Here is an 18,951-nt window from a genome sequence, read left to right on the forward strand (position 1 = left end):
ACAATAATGTGGATATCTAATGATAAGGAGAGTAGATAAGATAAAAGTACTATATGCCACTCCAAGGCTCAGCTATTCCTTTCAAAACTTGTTGTATCCAATCCAGTCTACCAATGAAAGAATGTCAAAGCGAGTACCATTTAGGACTCTGGATTCCCATGATGGGTTGACTTAAGAATGCTCAGAGAATTAGGGAATTTTTACTTTTGGCATTTTAAAACGTTCTAATTTCTAAATCATATCAAAAGGAATCAATTTTGTATCGACCTTCTGTGAGTTACTTTCCATAACATTGTGGTTATCAAAATAAGTGAATAAAGTTAAATAAACATAACTTAACAGTGATCGTTAAATTAAAAGCAATACAGTAATATTTTTTACACATATAACTAACTAAAATAAATGGGACGAGGCTTTTCAGATTACTTATTCACTTGATCAATTTGATATATATATAGGCTATTTCAGTTCAAAAGTTGTTTTTAGCGAATTTCCCATATAGGGAATAAGCTATTACCGTAGTACTCATTGTAAGACCTGGACGCGGGACCGATTTTTTTTTTTCGTTTTGAGGTCCCTACAGGCCAAAAACACCATCCGTTCAAATTCATATATATATATATATGTGTCCGTTAGCACATTATATTTTGTTAGTCAAGCTGGGCAGAAGATTGCCATTGTCAAGCTAATTTTCCAATTTGGATATTTTTTTGTTGTTAAATAAATCCAGGATTCAATTCACCAGCAGTTAAAAGGGGTTTTACTGTCCAAAAGAGTTACAATCTTTTATAGAAAAATAACCACCCATTTCAAATGAATCACAAGTGAACCTAGTAAATAGACCCACCCTATTATTTAGGTTAATTTCCCTTAATCTAGCTCCCTGAAGCTGGTAGCGATTTAGCCATTCTAGCGTTAACTCGTGCTTGCTGAAGCGAACCTAAGCCGTACTCACCAGCTGATTGGTGTAGCCGTTGGTGCGAGGGGAGGGGGTGAGCGCTCGCGACGGTGACAGAGTTGCGACTGTGACAGGCTGCGACTCACATGCCTTCTGCAGGTCGCAGAAACTGCGACGCTATATACATGCACATGCACACGCCTTGGTCACACACTCTAACATGTGGTAAATGAATCAATGTATTAATGTATTTTATAGAAATTTTTCTTGTTAGGACTTTTTTTTTTAAATTAATGTTATTCTGATAGCTTACCTGAGAAAATTGGAGTTCATTGTGTAAACCTATCTATTAGCCCTTGGACTCTAAATTTCCCAGGTAATTTAGCTGAACTCTATTAGTATTTTTTTTTTTTATCCTTATAATATGAATTATAAATGTACTGTTAGAACTGTTAGGAATGCATACACTACTTTGTTAAGGTTGCCTCTTTTGATTACAATGACTTAATTATATTGAAGTTTTATGCTGAAAATGTTCATATGAATGAAAATATCACTGGTTGCATTATGAGTTAGAACTTGCGTAATTAGTTAAATTGTATGATTCCCAAGTCACAAAACAACAAAAAGCTACACACACAGCAAGCAAACATTAAAAACACTTTTTAAATTAACCCTAAATGTAACATTTTGTTGAAACTATGGAGCAGGAAAGTCAATGTATTCCACAGTTTACCAAAAATAATAGAATAAAAGCCAATAAAATGTATAGTTTAGTTGTTAACCAACATTATGTTCCCCTATTATACAATTCAATCAACTTGCAATGAAATTCCTCCTTAAAAAATATTCTCTTACACACTCATTCACTCAAAAAGTATTATAACCTAAATATAGCTGTAGCTTTAGTTTTATATTTATATAAACAGCTGTTTTTCAAATCATGGTTCACAAAGACTTTCCGCTCCTAAACAGCTGATCAACAATGCTCACCAGTTCTTTGATGGGAACAGCAGCTGGTACAGGTTCCTCAGATGGGACTTTAAGCGAAACGGAACTACTCTTGGCCGCTTCCCTACAGTATAATTGTTTCTAAGCATGCAAACACAAAACAAAATCAACAACATAAACATGACATGCAAAACATAAAGTGGGCACACTTTAAATAAGTGGATGAAATAACAAGCTTAAGTGTAGGTAAAACATTTGAATGCCTGATAAATATCAATTTGAAATTTTAAATCAGTTTGTAAAAAATCCTGTACAGTAGTGTTCTATTTAAATACATATACAAGCCACGAGGGTACCTTAGAAGTAAAATAATGTTTGTGTAAATTATACAGTGGGCGTTTATTGTACTTGAAACTCATAAGCCGATAATCCTAGTGACTTTTCATCAAATGAAAGATGCTTTATTATTTCAGAGCCACCTTCATTATCGGAAATGGTTATCGATCTTGTCAAACATTGTTGAAAAAACAATTCATCCATTACGTTTGACAACAACTCATCTTTTATCTCTGTTACTCTTGAGGAAATGTGAACAAGGTAATTCTATAGGTAGAGCAATGTTGTTTTCATACAGTGCATTTTGGTTTTGTTTAGAAAAATTCCGATTCAAATAAGTTACATTTAGTACATATTTTTTAATTTTGATTGTGATATCTGGAAACTTTTGGTGTTTAGTAGCATTTTTAAATCCAATAATACAGTCTGAAGAGGGTAAATACCCTATTTAAAAATAAAATTCCTTAAATATATCTGGGGCATATTTAAACGTTGCAATATTGGTACTTTCAGGGAAAAAATGTGATTTTATTTTATTCTAATTATTGTTTGAAAGGTATTTCACCGTGATGATAAAGAACAAAGGTATTTTGTTTACCCAAAGTCGAAGGACCTTGTACTCTATCAGACTTTTCACTATCAACCCAACCAACTAGTAGACTTAGATTATTTCAAGTAAAGATAAGAGAGAGGTGTGAGTTTAAAATCGGAAAAGAATACTGTAATCAAACCACAAAAATTTTAACAGGTTTTTAGTTTCTTGTATTCTTTTACACAAAAATAAAGGAATGGGTTAAAATTTTAACCCAATGTATTAGTATTGCACAGTAACAGTACACAACAAAATTTTTGCAGAAAAATGTTCTGCTTCAGGAATTAATTTTAACCCCTCAAAATAGAATATAAACATGGGTAGCTAAAAGTTATGCCTGACAGCTAATTATTACTTGACCACTATTCTGAAAACTATTTCAAAATCTGAGGTATTATTTTGATTTACAAAAAACCTTAGTAAATTTCAAAGTAATTGAAACAAACAACTGCACGAAACTCTTCATCACAATCAATTCCCTGATTAATCAGTGTGTACTAGCATTTTTTTCACTAGCCACAAGTAAAATTAAAATGTGTAAAAGTCACATTCAAAAAGCACAGTGCACATATCAACCACAGTTTTAACATATCAAACATAACCACAATACACTGAAACTCCCCACAAAAACACCAACCTTCCCATTCAAACTTTGATAAAAAGACCGCAGCAAGAACCACAAGAACGGCACGGCCACAATCATGGCCCCTACTATGGATTACCAGTTGTTGTTATCACCACGGGACTTAGTATGATAACAGGTGAGAGTTTATCACTGAAGTGAGAGAGAGAGAGAGAGGGAGCTACTTACCAGGTCGCGCACGCAAATGTTGGATAGTTCGTCATCGTCCACTGGACCACTACTGATGAGCACTTCCGGATTTTCCTGACTATCCGTACTCAAGGCGTCAAATCCGTTCTCGTGGTGTCCGTTGGTGATCTAGTCAAATTCTAGGGTTAATTCACACTTCACAAGTTAGTTCACAATTTACCTTGTTGAAGTCTACTTTAGTCGTCCTTGGTTGTGGATTGGGTTTTGGTATATTTGCATTTTATCGGAATCAATTTAATTGGGATTCAGAATTATGAAAATTGTAAAATAATATATTGCGTATTTGAATCAATTATTGGAGATTTTGCTGGAGACAAGCAAAATACTTAATTCTTTGTGCATAGTGGTTGTTTTATACTTTCAACATTTGAATATATTTTATCAATCGACTCTTGGTCATTTAAGAATCACAAAATTAAATACATATGAATAGTTATTTTTTTAATAATTTAGATTAATCAAATAATGCACTTCAGCTCTTTTCTCCAAATCGGATCCAACTAACGCAAAAGAATAAGAAAGGGGTTAATTAAATTACGGTTAGTTCAAATTTCAAAATCCTCAGACAATTCACACAGAAAATCATTGTTACTTGATCAAGAAACACATTTAACATTTTTGAAATAAAAACATATATTTCAAACACAACTACTCACGACTGAAATGTGGTTTTCTTTTTCTTCAGACTTTTTGGTCTTTTTTGTCTTCTTAGTTTTGGCTGTCGCGTCTCCGTTCTCCGTGCTCTTCTTCTTCTTTACAGTCTTTGTGGTGGTTGTTGTGGAAATCGACTCGGAGACTGTGTTCTAAAACATGATAATACAATGTGAATATGAGGATTTCATCCCCTTAGCTAATTAAAAGTCTAATACCCCTATTATTTTCAATTAAAAACTTCGGAAGTATTTTGATTGTTACTTAAATACCAACTATTTGACTTAAATATTTTATCAATTCTAAAACTCGATTTTATTAGACATACCTGTACTGATTTTACAAAACTAGGTTTCGGTGTTTTCATGTATATTTACCTACTTGTCAAATCTTTATGTTTTATCTAGCAATTTTATCAACCCTAAAATCAAATGTGTATGATAATCTTTAAGAAGTAGGTTGCTTCGCCATACAATACATTCATACAAAATTACTGCAAGGACCACAATATTTTTACAAAGCGGATAAGAATCGTTTTTGAACCAAGTCAAGTATTAACGGAGATAAGTTGAGTATACATCCCAAGCAAAAAATGCAATAAAATTTAGAAACAATTCTTTAACTACCTACCTAGCCCGTAGGGCAGTTTTAAAAGCTGGTGGAGCCAAATATTTGACTAAAATACCAGGGTGATTTAAAAAATGTATAGAAAGTTACATTAAAATACTAACACATACTAAATGAATTTAGGAGAAACTATAAAGAATGGGATTTAAATTTATGGTTGATAAAAGTGTATTCGTGTATTCTTTGTTTAAATCAACATTTGTTACAATTTCTAATCAACATAAAGTAAATGGATTTCAGACCAGTGTAAAATAGAGTAAATAGTGTAAAACACTCGAGAAAATCAAAAGTGCTTCAACATTGAAAAAGATTGTAACCTATGTTAAGGCTAAGAAAAAAAAGGAGATGACAAACGTTGACTAAGGTTATGAATACTTTATGTTTTGTTTTTTTTTATTTTACATAAGTATTTTTAGTACTTAAATATTTTAAAGTTACAAACTCATATTATTTATTTTAAATGTGTGAGGACAATATTTTTAACAGCGCCTGGTGAATGTGTGACGCAACAACATCACACGGATGCAACTGACGCTTGCTGCATACAAATACAGGCGCTGCCGATCTGGCAACATTATTGAGGAAATGTTTGACACCGTCAATCTTCACTTTACATCTGTTTTACGGCTCATAAATACTTTACAGTTTGTTTATGACGGTCTTGGAACGAGGCGAGAATGAGTTTCATAAATAACTTCTGTGATTTGTTGATAGATTAAAGTTGTATATTACGACTTGAAATTAGGAGAGTTTCCATGTCTATGTCTAGTTTGTGAATTATCTGTGCAAATTTTGCAAATTAATTGAGAAACGTAAATTCTGGTGTATTCTTGATGTGTAGTAGCGCCTGGAACAGTTCGGTATGCAATATGTGTACGGCAACGTTGTGCGGGTAATGCGTTGAAAATTTGCAGGCGCTAAACGTCTTGAAAAATATAGTTTAACTGACTTGACATTTTGGCAGAGGAATGCAATTAATTTAACCGCACATCAATTTGAGTTGAATCATAATGTGAAATGTAGTGTGTGGTGTAAAATGAAGCCTATGTTTTACAAAAGCTGTAAACAGGAGCCATTCAATTTATCAGACGTTAACAATTAACACTGATAAAATGTATTTTTTAACAGCGGTTTCACATTTTGTAAATCAAAAAAACTTATGTAACACTTTAAATATGTAATAGCATGTAATAGCATAGACTAACCTAAGGGTGTATGTTTTATCTATGATAATAGTAACCAACTCTAAAATATAATACTCTTATGGCTAGGCAACTTAGGACTAACAATATTATTCAATTAGTTAAAACTGTCAGTAAATCTAGTTAAAACGCACTAACAAGTCTAAAAAGCAACTCTGTACATTAATATTAGGAAAAACTGTATAATTTTCCTGTTCTAATCTATTTCTATGGTGTTGGTGTGAATTTGTGCAGTGATTCTGTATGTATCGAATTTTATTTTATTTTAATTATATTTCTTGGTTATTTTTCTCTAATAATTCAATAGTTGAATTATAGCTCCCAATAAGTTAAATGAGTTTTAAGTTCCTTTACATTTTATTAAGTTATGACATGAAAATGGAATACAACGTTTATTTTTTCTACAAAGAAGTCAGAACAAAATTATTCATTAATTGTGTAAAGTATGACCTAATTTATTGTTTAATCGAATTTATTTGGAATATTACTTTTTTTGTTTTGTTAATTATTATTTGATTTTGTATGCATGAGTAACAATACAAATAAAACGTTTTAAAGATATGATGGGATTTACGACAGAAAAAAAATTTCTATGGGTGGTACAAATTGTATTAATATATGAACACCTACACGGGGAGTAAAAATAATCACGTGGTCCTAACTTCGCCTTTTGAAATATGATTTTTATTCATGTAACCTAGAATTTTCTATCGTGAATCTAAAATATGTTTTTGGTAATTTTGATGGCACAGTAAATGCAACTTTGTAACCGATACGATACTTAACTACATTGTATAGTGTATGTTAGTCACTCACATTGAACTCCTCTACAGCTTCGCAGCTGAGCACCTCCTTCACAGCGTCCTCTACTGTGGTCCATTCTTCACCTATGTTAGCAACGCGCATGCTGTTATTCACACAGTCTACACTATCACTATCACTCGGGGTTGACGAGGGAACTTCAACGGGAGACGGGGTAATTACGACTTTAGACGGGGTAATCTCCACGGGAGACGGGGTAATTTCCACGGAAGATGGGGTGATCTCCACGGGAGACGGGGTAATTTCCACGGAAGATGGGGTGATCTCCAAGGGTGACGGGGTAATCTCCACGGGTGACGAGGTGATTTCAACGGGGGAAGTCGGGGAAACGGGAGAAGTCGGTGAAGTGGGCGTCTCGGTTTCGGAAGGTTTCGGTGAATCGACGTTTAGAGTAAATTCGGGAAATTGCCTAGGTTCGGGAACTATTTTCTCAGATTCATCGTGAGTTTCTGACAAAACCTCAGAGGAAAAATCGAGGAGTTGTTCCTCATCGACTTGCGAAAATGTTACCTGCGTTTCAAATTCTGTTTCGGTAACAGCAACCGAATCAGACCCTAGTGTTTCGATTTCCTCAATGACAAACTCCTGAAACTCTTGAGGGGATGCAATGCCGGAAGAATTCACAGGAGAATCGTCCGGAGGATCTACAACAACCAACACGTCTTCTACGACTTCCTCCTGGAGGAACGGATTCGACTCTGTTAGAGGACTTTCATGATCTGAAGTGATGGTTTGTGTGAACAACGGGATCGGTTCAAGATCACTTGCGTCTTCTGTGATAGGAGATTCGTCATCGGGTACGAACGGATTGTTCTCAATCTGCGGCGACTCGACATCGGGAACTACAACATAATTGTTCTCTATCGGTGACACAACCTCGGGAGGAACAAAAGGATTACTCTCTATCTGAGGAGAAGAGTCGACCGGGGTCCGAGGGAATAACGGCGATGTAGGTTCTGACGGAGATAAGTCTATTGTGTCGGCGAACACGTTGAGTGTGGCCATAGTGTGTACCCGCTCAGCCTGTATTAGACCATCGCTAGGGTCTGGGTCTAGAAGGAGTTTGACAGGTGTGACTCTAGTTGTGGTAAGCACCGGAACCTCCTCGACGTCCGCATCCTCCTGTTCTTCCGTGCGGGAACTGATCCTGAGCGCCAGTTCAGAGTCTATAAGCTCCTGGAGACTTGTGTCCGACACGGGGAGGTTAAAGGTCAAGTCAGTAGGGGACAGCTCACCATCGAACACTTTGTCGCTACTTACGACTTGAATGTTTTCAGCCATCCCGTCCATGGTGCGCCGCCTGCAAGAAAAACACAGAGTTAGAATACGTGAAACATTGGAGAGAATCGAAAAAAGTGTATTGCATAGATAAACTAAAACATTAAAATTTCTAGGGGGGATTAGCGAGGGTATGGTGGAGTTGTCGAAGTTGCTATATACTGTAGTGGCAATTTACATGTTTACAGGGTTGGAACGAGAGTGTGAGTCGTCGTCAGACAAAGGAGTCTGCAGAGCGCAACGACAGTTCCTGTCTCAACAACTGTAGCACAGCCTACTTGCTGCAAAACTACAGTGTCTTTTGCGGGTCACGTCTTCAATATACGGGATAGGGTGAAGTTTTGATAGTTAAGTTCGCTCCAACGAGAAGTGCATCTGGGGACAGTTTCGTTATGATCAATACTTTACTACTCCTAGAGGGAAAATTGGATCTGAGTTTATAGGTGATCTACGGTAAGTCAACCCCGGGGCAGCGAGCAGGTCTAAGTGGTACAGCACAAGACTTCGGTACTCGAGGCCCCGGGTTCAAATCCCTCCAATCTCGAATATATTTTATCCAAGCTAATGCCACAACCCTCTAGGCTTTAGTTGAAGTAATGTGTAAAAAGGGCGTCAGCCTGCGTCCTTAGGTGTAAAGGTAGGACAAAAAAAACTACGAGTCAATTGCATTATAGATATTAAACCATTAACGACCCTACCTTGAACAACAATAACACAGTAGGTGGCACAAACGTGCGCAGCAGATGATATTGTTCTCGATATAATAGGCTACCACCCAATCTTCCAATGATAAAACCTCAGCAAACTATTAAACCAACTGAAGAAATTTTACTTTTATGCTATTATATCATTAGTAACACGATTAACCCAAGTTAATCACTTAAATTGGCAGCTTGTTATGTGTGTTTAATGTGTGCGTTTAGCGCTTGTGTAGAAAAAAATGTTTCGTATTTTGGGATAATTTTGTATGCTAACCTTTCATGTTTGGTCGTCAAACTTGAAAGGATTTGATCGTTTAAATTTGGCTAACCTATTTATGAAATAAGTTAAAAAACAATATACAAACGGTAAACAAAACACCCCTATATGACGGAACCAACATAAAATTGACTTAAGCCGCTCATCCGGATAACAATTCCACGGGTATGTATATGGTAAAAAAATACTATACACAATTCGATTTCCTTTGAAGATTCTTAAATACTACAATTAATTGTACTTCTATTCTCCATGTGCAAACAACCATATGATCAATAATCTTTCACCAGATTCCAAAGCTATTTACTCACAAACTTTCTATTGGAAACCTTTTTTTCAAAACTAAAAATGTGTAAAGAAACGTCAGAATCTCCAGAAACCAAACAATCTGCAAAAGAAAACACCAAAATTAACGAATCTACGTCGAGTTCAAGAACAGCTACAACTACCACAGGCAAAGACGAGTTTGGAAGACCTCTGTGCACAGTTAATGAAACAAAAGAAAGAGAAACAAAATGTCACGAATCGCACGGACAATTCAAACAGAAGGGTGGAAGTAAAACAGAGAAACATTCAAACACAACTATAAAATGTGCTGGTGCAAACAAAAGTGTATCTTCAGCTTACAGCAAGATTGGAGAATATTGTCAACAATTGGTTAAACAGGCTGTAACAAATATCGAGACTCCACCAATGTCTTCGGGACAAACTATTGTGGAGAAGAGAGATAGAGTAGGGCTGTTGACGAGGTCTAGACGTGCCCAGCTTATTTCCAGGTAAGAGGAAGCTTTAAGGATGTATATATATTTCTTCATTTATAACACTATCATTTGGATACTGAAGTAGACATTCTATCCATACTGACCAGCTGTAGCCAATTTTGTATTGAACATTTTAGATTGGAACCTCTTACAGTCTCACAGTTTGCTTCTATAAGTTTCTTTTAGTTTTAGACGCTGGATGTAGTTTATGAGACAGAATAGGCTGCCCTTTCAGTTCCACTTGGTAAAATGTTGGTGTAAACCACGGAAATCAGAAACTGACAGTAGTAGCATTGCTGAAGGAATTATGCTACTCCATATAGATGCATATGGATTTGGTACCATAGGGTAGTAGGCTACTCTATCGGAGGTTCAACTATTTCTATAATGTTTATTCTTATAACAGACAACCGCCTCAGCGTGGGATGGCTACTTTGAACTAAAGTGAACATTAAAATTATCCCATTACAGTATTTTGCTTTCAATCGTCAAATGCAATAATGTAGCCAACTGACAGTAGTTAAGGAAATAAGTTCATTCAGCACAAATTTCATACTAGAAATATAAAATTATTTTCGTCTACGTATTGGCAGACACTTTGCTAACCTATTTTGCGACGGGATTGTTAAAAATGTAGTCTTCTCTATGGCGTTACGGGCAGAAACGGTTTTAGAACCAGAAAGCTTCGGGTTTTACGGCAAACATAACCGCACGGCCAGTTAATTGTGGTCATAAAACGCTGTATGTTTACAGATACCTTGTGGCGTGACAATGAACCATTGACGAGTTGTCCGTGTCTTCCATTCCTACAATAGACCATCTCCTGTAGGGCCACCTGCTGCTGCTGCACTCGACACGCGACATTGAATTTGATTTCCAAGAACTCGTGGATTAAGTTAATAGGTCAAGTTGAAAATTTGATTCCCAAAATGACCAAGCAATTTTAAATTACAGTAGCACAACGATTTTTCATGTTCTCGCGGTTTTTTCTTGCATTGATTAATCCCAAAAAACGTAACTGACTTAGTTATTTACGCCATTTTCAATTCTGCAACAATATATCGGTCACAAGGTAATTTGTCGGTTAAAATAATCAATTGTTGATTTACCTGGACTTAAATTTGTTTTATTTTCAATTTCATGGACACAAGTGCAGCAGTAGCAGAACCTAAATTTGGCATAACGATTTTTTGAATGTTCTATTGTGTACACAGCGAATAAAAATAAATACCTTAGTATACACAATGGAGCCCACGTCAATAATTTAAAACATTTTCTATTTGGTTTGCGATCTACATAACCATGGATAAAACCACGATTACTAGAAAAATACTAAAAAATAGGTATTTTTCTAGTAATTGTGGATAAAACATATGTTTTATCTATGACATTCATTCCAGTGTTTTGTGATTTGTACTGATCAACATTTTATGAAAAACAAAACTAAAACTATAAAACACGTGATTGTTTTATCACCTGTTTTGATTGAAATTTCGACGCAAACATAATTTGTTTACAAACACTACAATCAAGCTCAAGACACCAGAATACAAAATTACACAAGTTAAATTTTCCTAAAACATTACAACAACACGATATAAATTCACAAAAAACAAACACAATGGATGAGGGGTGCAAAGAATTATCTGACAAATTGGGGAAACAATCACCATTCTGCTCAGAGGGGAAAACTGACAAACATACAAAAAATAAAACTAAGTCAGCCTGTCCGGAAAGTTCATCCGGAATTGGTAGAGACGCATTCGGAAGAAAGCTTTGCCCAGATAAAGTACAGGAGAAAAATAATATAGAGTGTCACGAATCTCGTAAGAACTTTTTCGACAAAGATAAACCCAAGGAGAAATTAAATGAAATCAATTCTAAAACGGTTAAAGAAGCCAATTGCGAAGACGTGTCCAAGAAACGGAATGTATTTAAATGTAAAGCCACTTCAAAGAATAGCTGTTGTTCTTCATCTTTAAAACCTGCTACTGAATGTGACAAGACAGATGTTCCGAAGAACAAAAGCGGGTTTTGTGAGCACGAAGGAAAACACACCGTATTTAGCCTTAAACAAGTAACGCCTTTGGAAGACACTATTATAAAGATGCCACAACCAAAATTATTCGCGATGGAACCTTGCATACCCCAAGTGGAAGAGAGTACCATAGCAAGCAAACCTAGTTGTAAACTTCCGAAAAACTTCTGTCCACAATTGAACAAACCTCTCAAAGCGGAATTCTTTTGTATTGACGCTAGGAACATGAAACTAAACGACTGTATGAAACAATCGGTGAAAACCAATAAGGTGGAAATAGATACGCAATGTTCCGAATTGTCGAGAGTGAAGACGACCGCAGTTGAAGCTTCTACGTCTGGCATGAGTAGAGCTGGGTTTGTGGCGCCAAGGCATCGACAAATGTTTGGAAGGTGAGTTTTTAATCACTGGGGTAGCAGTCAGTTGAGATTGAGGAGAAAAAATAAGCTTTTCGGGACTTTTTGAGAGTTTTACGAAATTCTTCTTTATTGAGGCGAACTTAGGACCTCCCAGTTCTCTGTTGCTAGAACTAGAGGGAATTCGGATGAGTGCAGACATCACGACGATAGGTTTTCTAAACCTGTGCAAAGGGAGAAATAGTCACGGTGCATTCGGATGTCTAAATTTATTCTGTAGAACTCCTCCAGACGAATTAGCTTTAGGCAATGTATTTTCTCGTTGAGATCACTTCCTAACCCTACTGATTCCATTTCAGGAACCTTTAAGCGCAATTCTCTCATTACTTTCCCTTGGACTATTTTTACACTAAATAAAAGATTCCTGGAGTATTTTAAACTTTGGTTTCGGTTGAGTGATCATTTGTTTACCTAATCGTTTATTTCCTAATCAAATAGCAGGGTAGGAATAATGTTTTTAACAGAGTACATAGATTAGTGATTTTTGTGTCAACCGTATCGCCATTTGGAGTTTGCTGGGAGAAGTTTTACCCATCAGAGGCATCCTCATTCCTCAGTGGCTAAGTAAATACCCTCTTTATCATTGTAGTAGTTAATACTTTTTATAATATAGACACACAGAGACACTGAAACATATTAAATGTATTTTGACAGATATATTCACACTGAAAACGGACGTTTGGTTTACCATCAGGTGATCTTTGGCTTTGAAACTATTTCTCTGCCAACCCAAAAACAAAATTACCTGACAGCTCTCTAGTTATTGTTACTTTATGTAGTCTTTTATCATTTAGTCTTTTATGTGTTAGTTACACAAACTATTGTCGTCAGATGGGTGCCGACGGCTGGTGTGTATGCTGCTGTCGCCGTCGCCATGACGTGCTGGGTAACTGAATGGGGAGCGATAGCAAGGCACTTACCCTTCTACAGACAACCTAAAGAGGAAGAAACCCCTCAAGATACTCCTACAACATCAGAATCCTGAGTTTTGGACTTCCTTGATGCGAAGAAATTTTAAATTGCAACCAAAAGACGGTAATTTTCAAATATCATATATTTTTGAAATTCAAATACACCAATTTAGAATTGTATTGTGTTACTTTATGACTCTTGGAACTTAATCACGATTTAGTGTTGTCTTTTTGATAGTTAAGTACAATAGTGCATAACCGATTTACCGATTAAGCTGATGCCAATTTTAATGAGCATAAAAATATAGAAAAAATCTGAAGTAGAATGGAATTTCATCACTAAGAATTTTGGACACGAGTTCAAGATTAACGAACCGGGGTTAGACAATGAGTGAGGATTGAAAATACACTTCTGTTGTGTGATGAACTACATTTTCTTCATACTGCGCCATTATGTTGTAAATCACAAAGTGATAACTTCATATACTGTTTACCTTTATAAATTAAGCATAGGCCTAATTTATTAATTAGGTTTTTTTCCTGTTGAACACGAACAGTTGTTACCATTAATTAAAAGTAACACTAGCACATAGTGCGCCGAAACGGTAGTACCTACTGTAAATTCAAATTCATCAAATATGCCTCCATTAGATAAAGGGGAAATTGTCGATGATAATTTAACGAAACAAATAATTTGATGTGATAATAAACACAAACACAGTTTTAAAAGGATTGTATTCAACATTTTATCAAGAACTATTTTTTCCTTAAAATTAGCGGACGACTTTTAGGCTAAAATGAAAAAAAATTGTGCTGATGTCCTACATTTCAACTGATTCTTTTTCGCTACATGGGCAACAAGATTTCCCTTTATGCAAAGAGTAACTTATGTTTGAAAACTGTCGTTTTTTGCTCCAGCATGACGAGAATTATATTTCCTTCGAAACACAATGATGTGTTTGTTTTCGCCATTTTGTCTAAACTCCCGCTATCGCCATTCGCCATGCGAATCGCAGCAACTGACGCAAGCTCAGTATTTTAAGAACTGTTTATACAACGTTATTTCGGAGCTGACCGCGAGTGAGTCACCGGAAACGACATTTCTGCATGGTTATAGGTGAGCGAGAGGAAGGTGACAAACGAGATTTATTAGTGACGTCACCGGAGAAAAACTCAACGTCTACGCCACAGTGCGTATACGTCATCGTGTTTCGTGTAGCCAAAGATGTGATTAATATTAGGTGTTTAAGTGGAACAATTTAAGTATAGACAAAATAAAAACCGTTATAATTTTCTCTGATGTGGTTTAACACAATTGGCAAGGTAAACAAAATCAAAACAACGATAAATTTGAATCAGTGTGAAAAATACTCCAGTAGCCACAATTTCAACCCTTTTCAAAACGGCTATCAACAATTTTACTATTTCATCACTATAATTTCCAGAACAAGTCTACGATTCTATTCCGTTATTCGGCCAATAAATAATTTGTATCTTACACAGTTTAAGTTTTCATAAAAATCGCAGTTCAGGGAAAATACCAACACTAGAACTTTTAGAAACATTTGACGAAATTCGATTGGAGACGGATAATGTTTTCCAGAAAAATAAAACCCTCCGTGATCATGGAAGGTAGAAGCTAAAACACAGGTAACAAAGGTGAAATCAATCCGAGAGTGGTTGGTTTGTATCAGATGTACGTCACGTTCCTATCTTGTCGCCTTTCTCGGTACTGCTGACTGCACCGACCTGGTATACAAGAATTGCACGTCCACCATACTCTCTGCACAACTGATCTACTTACTGTACTGTCGCAATCCAACGCATTGACTGTTGAACTTTTGTAAACTAAGCTAAACAATGAAACTACACAGAATACGGACCTTTTAAGTGACGTTACGTTTTGTCAAGTTGGAATATTATGATTTGGCTGCCTGTTAGGGGTGGTTTTAGGTTAGAGCTGAGACAAAATATAAAACTTAATTTGAGTATACAAGTTATAGATTAGTTAATGCATAATGCACCAAAAGAATAGGAATTTCGTCACAGCTCTCGTACTCGATGACCCGGGTTCAATGTCTAATAAGCCATAATCATATCCTCCTGGGACTTTAAATAACCAGATCTTTCATTGGTCGTCAATTATATTAATTTACGAGAACCGTTTTTATAGATATTTAAAAGAAATATATTACGAAACATTCAAAACACTGCATTTTTCAAAGTGTATATTGAGTGAACAGCAAAGGCAACAACACCACGCGCAAAAATACTTAAATAAAGGGCTATGTATGTATGATATTGTAAGATAGTATCACTAAACCTTGAGCAAAGCTCGGTCCCCCTATGGATCAGTCAGGGCGATGTTGCAATGCCATATGCAGGTCGACTGTACAGTAGGTCTTCCTAATTCCATTACACCACCCCCTACTGTGTCAGCGGTGTTTACTGTTTTATCCGTGGGTAAACAAATTTCGGACACACAATGTTAAGATTTAGTGTTCTCTTTCACAATCCGTCTTTGGTTAACAGATGCAATGTTTCCAAGTGGTTTTTGTTTAGTTTAGGTTCTAATTTTGGGTCATACAAAATATGTAAACTATACTCAAAATTAAATAGCAAAGCATTGTCTCTGCTAATTGCAAAACATTGTCATTGTGCTCAATAGAAGTCAGTAAATCGATTTTATTCTAAATGTGTATACACTACACAACTTCTTTTGTGACGTTACGACGGGAGGGCAGTGTTTTGATTACAACGGGCAAGTCTGTTTTAAAAGTAAAGGTATGATATTTATTATGAATTGTGAGTTTCATTTGGAAACCACACGAAATTAATAGCTATCTATACACAATCTATATATGGATTAGCGGTCAGACATTAACCTGTCTACCCACAGCAGTAAACGAATGATAAAAACAGGTTACAAAATACCGACTGTAGGCCTAGTATACTTTTAAATGCTTTTGCGAAAGATTCTTCATCTCATCAAAACAATTTCACAAAGTACAACAATGTCAACAGCTGATCCCATACATAACAATATAACGACTGTTCTTACATTAAGCCAACCCCTGTACACATCTTATAGTGTAGTCCACACTGTGAAGTGGCGAAATATAGAAGGCTGTGGCGATTTTGATCGCTATACATCGAACAAATGCGTCTGTCGTGTTTTGAACCATGTCAACTACAACAACAATCCCCTCTCGCACCTTGAAAGGTCATTGCCATGACAACGCTCCCCCCTTCTACATCTCTCCACATATCACAGCATGCCGTCCTGTATCAGACGTTATCTTGTACCGCGGCGGGACGTGTTTGGAGGGAAAACGGACTAATTTGGAGGGAAATCCCACAGAGTTAAAATAAGTGTGGATTGATAAAAATACACTTCAGTTTGATATTCCTGAATTTCGGCTATGTTTAAGATGCCTATGAGTAGATATTTAATGGTTTGGTTATGGAGAAACGTGCCAATTTGATGAAAAAAGGCTAAGTGCGAGGTTTTTTATTACCAGTATACTAAAATATATCAATTGCCAGGGAGGATTAATAGGCTTACTTTACAATCTTGCGGATACGTATCAGATGTGTACATACATATAGGTTGATTTACTACAATCTGACATTCAACTCATTTTTAAGGTTTAGTTAGGTTAGGCTAAAAGAGGTGTACGAATTTGGAGGAAAACATTTTAACTATTTTTTTTTATGACGAAGATGCAAATGAGCAAATTCCCAGCGTGGATGTTATTACAAATCAAACACGTTTCCTCAGATATTTGCCTATACATACACAAATAAAATGTTCAGTTTGGTTTAGATAGGCTGGGAAAATAGCACCGGTTTGGAGAGAAGAATTCAAAATATTCTTCGAGACTCGAGAGTCACTTGCAAGGTTTTAAAAGATGGTGTGTACGGTACCATAGATACACTATAGTGCGTTCAGACAGCCGTGGCACCTGAGGGATTAGGAGGCCTCAAGGGTTTCCATGGGGTGTCCTAATCCGTCGGACGCGTTGCAGAAAGTCAACAGTCCCGGAAGGTCAAATAATTTATACATGTGCCGCTAGGTCAAAAACTACAATGTTTGCAGTGTCTGTAGATCAAAAATCCCAGTAAGTCAAATAGTACAGTCCGGACTAAAAACGTAGTCTATGTTAAAGCAATTGACTTATTGGGAATTTGACCTAATGCAACAGCAGTTTTAATATAACGAAATAAGATAAAATATAAGTTCAGTTTCGCTGAGTCAACAGTGCCGGAAGGTCAAAAGTATAATCTGTTAAAAACAACGATAGTCCTCTCGACGCATGACTTCAATAATTTCGTGTTTTGGTGTACTTAAAGTTGTGCTAAAATTTTGAAATTTGGCACAGAGCTTCTTGGTTAGTCCTACTCAATGACTATTTTGTTGGAACTTTAAACTATTTACCGATCTAATTAATAAAAATTGAAAAATGTATGGTGAAATAGTTTTAAATCGTGATTTCTAACATGAAAAAGTTAGCATGCGAGATTTTTTTTTGTTTTTGGGTTAGAGAGGTTTTGTCTGTGGCAAAGTTGTAGCTAAAAGTGTGATGCGTAAAATATATATTTTTTAAATTTTTTACAATCAGTGGTTCAATAGATAACTTGGGTTGAAGAGGACGGCAAATTTAGCATTTCGCAACGCATGGAAAGAACTACATCGTACGATGGGACTGCTGAGTGGACTTTTAATTTACAGTTCTAAGGACAAGAAAAATATGAATATACAAATCACCAGTTCATTCATATTATTTATAAAACATCTTTCTGTATTACCAGCTTACACTTTTCACTTATATTAATAAGAATACATCATAAACAGGGTGTTAAAAATAAGCGGGGAGATATTTTACCTAGTAATTCCTTGGGTCAAAATAAACAGAAAATGAAGGATACCGTAACATTTTTTCCAAAATCGTTTCGTTAACCAGATATCCGCCATTTTGTATTTTTTACATACAAATATTTATCTTTACACTTTTCCAACCGATGTTAATGAAACTTGGTATGTATGTTAAGGTAGGAGAGACCCATGTTATTAAAAAAGATTCATCTCTATTAACCTTAAAATTTCAAAATTTAACACTTAACTACAATATAATATACTTTACTACACCACAATATTTACGTATCACCATATAAATCTTTAATAAAATAAAACGTTCACATTTTTAAAATCCAAAGTAAATCAATACAATCTTTCTTTTTTGAAAAATATAGTAAAAAAATATGGCGATGTTAAAATAACGACAGGTGAGTTTCGATCTGGGTGTTTCAGGTTTGAACCTAGGAGGATTTAACATTAATTAACATTATAGTTTAATCCTCCTAGGTTTGAACTGATTGAGAGGAATACATGAAACCGAAGGGGGAGGAATCACAAGTGCATTAGTACTTACTTTGATGGATTTAACATAAACCTTTTCTATTTCACTTATTTTCAGCTGTTTAATTTCAAACGATACGTTTTAGCTACATCATTAACATGATTATCATCATCATCATCGTTTGAGTTTGGGTTTGCGGCAATGTATTTTTATAAATAAAACCTTTAACTTGATACCAAACTTGACCTCTGTTGCTATTAATTGACTGTATGGACTATTAATTAACAGCTGTGGACAA

General features: G+C 35.6%; 2 protein-coding genes across 15 annotated transcripts in view; one reads left to right on the top strand and one right to left on the bottom strand.

Moving 5' to 3' along the window:
• LOC128993786 (protein-methionine sulfoxide oxidase mical3a-like) overlaps positions 1-18,951 on the bottom strand; it is a 122,394-nt gene that overhangs the window by 29,625 nt on the left and 73,818 nt on the right. For 7 of the 14 annotated variants that reach the window (XM_054417782.1, XM_054417788.1, XM_054417781.1 and 4 more), the window contains exons 1-5: positions 6,906-8,165; positions 4,266-4,412; positions 3,589-3,717; positions 1,892-1,990; positions 956-1,075 (exon numbers count right to left, since the gene is read on the bottom strand). In XM_054417782.1, the coding sequence (XP_054273757.1) occupies positions 956-1,075; positions 1,892-1,990; positions 3,589-3,717; positions 4,266-4,412; positions 6,906-7,916 (1,506 nt within the window). In that variant the 5' untranslated portion in view covers positions 7,917-8,165. The other 7 variants (XM_054417793.1, XM_054417794.1, XM_054417787.1 and 4 more) reach the window with 5 other exon arrangements.
• Positions 11,457-13,428, top strand: LOC128993787 (uncharacterized). The gene is made up of 2 exons (XM_054417795.1): positions 11,457-12,358; positions 13,214-13,428. Exons 1-2 carry the CDS (start codon positions 11,550-11,552, stop codon positions 13,365-13,367), a joined length of 963 nt encoding a protein of 320 aa, XP_054273770.1. The 5' UTR covers positions 11,457-11,549; the 3' UTR covers positions 13,368-13,428.

The sequence above is a fragment of the Macrosteles quadrilineatus genome, unplaced genomic scaffold, assembly GCF_028750875.1.
Source record: "Macrosteles quadrilineatus isolate MER2022 unplaced genomic scaffold, UCM_ALF_1.0 Scaffold_5__1_contigs__length_97177068, whole genome shotgun sequence".
Classification (NCBI taxonomy): Eukaryota; Metazoa; Arthropoda; class Insecta; order Hemiptera; family Cicadellidae; genus Macrosteles; species Macrosteles quadrilineatus.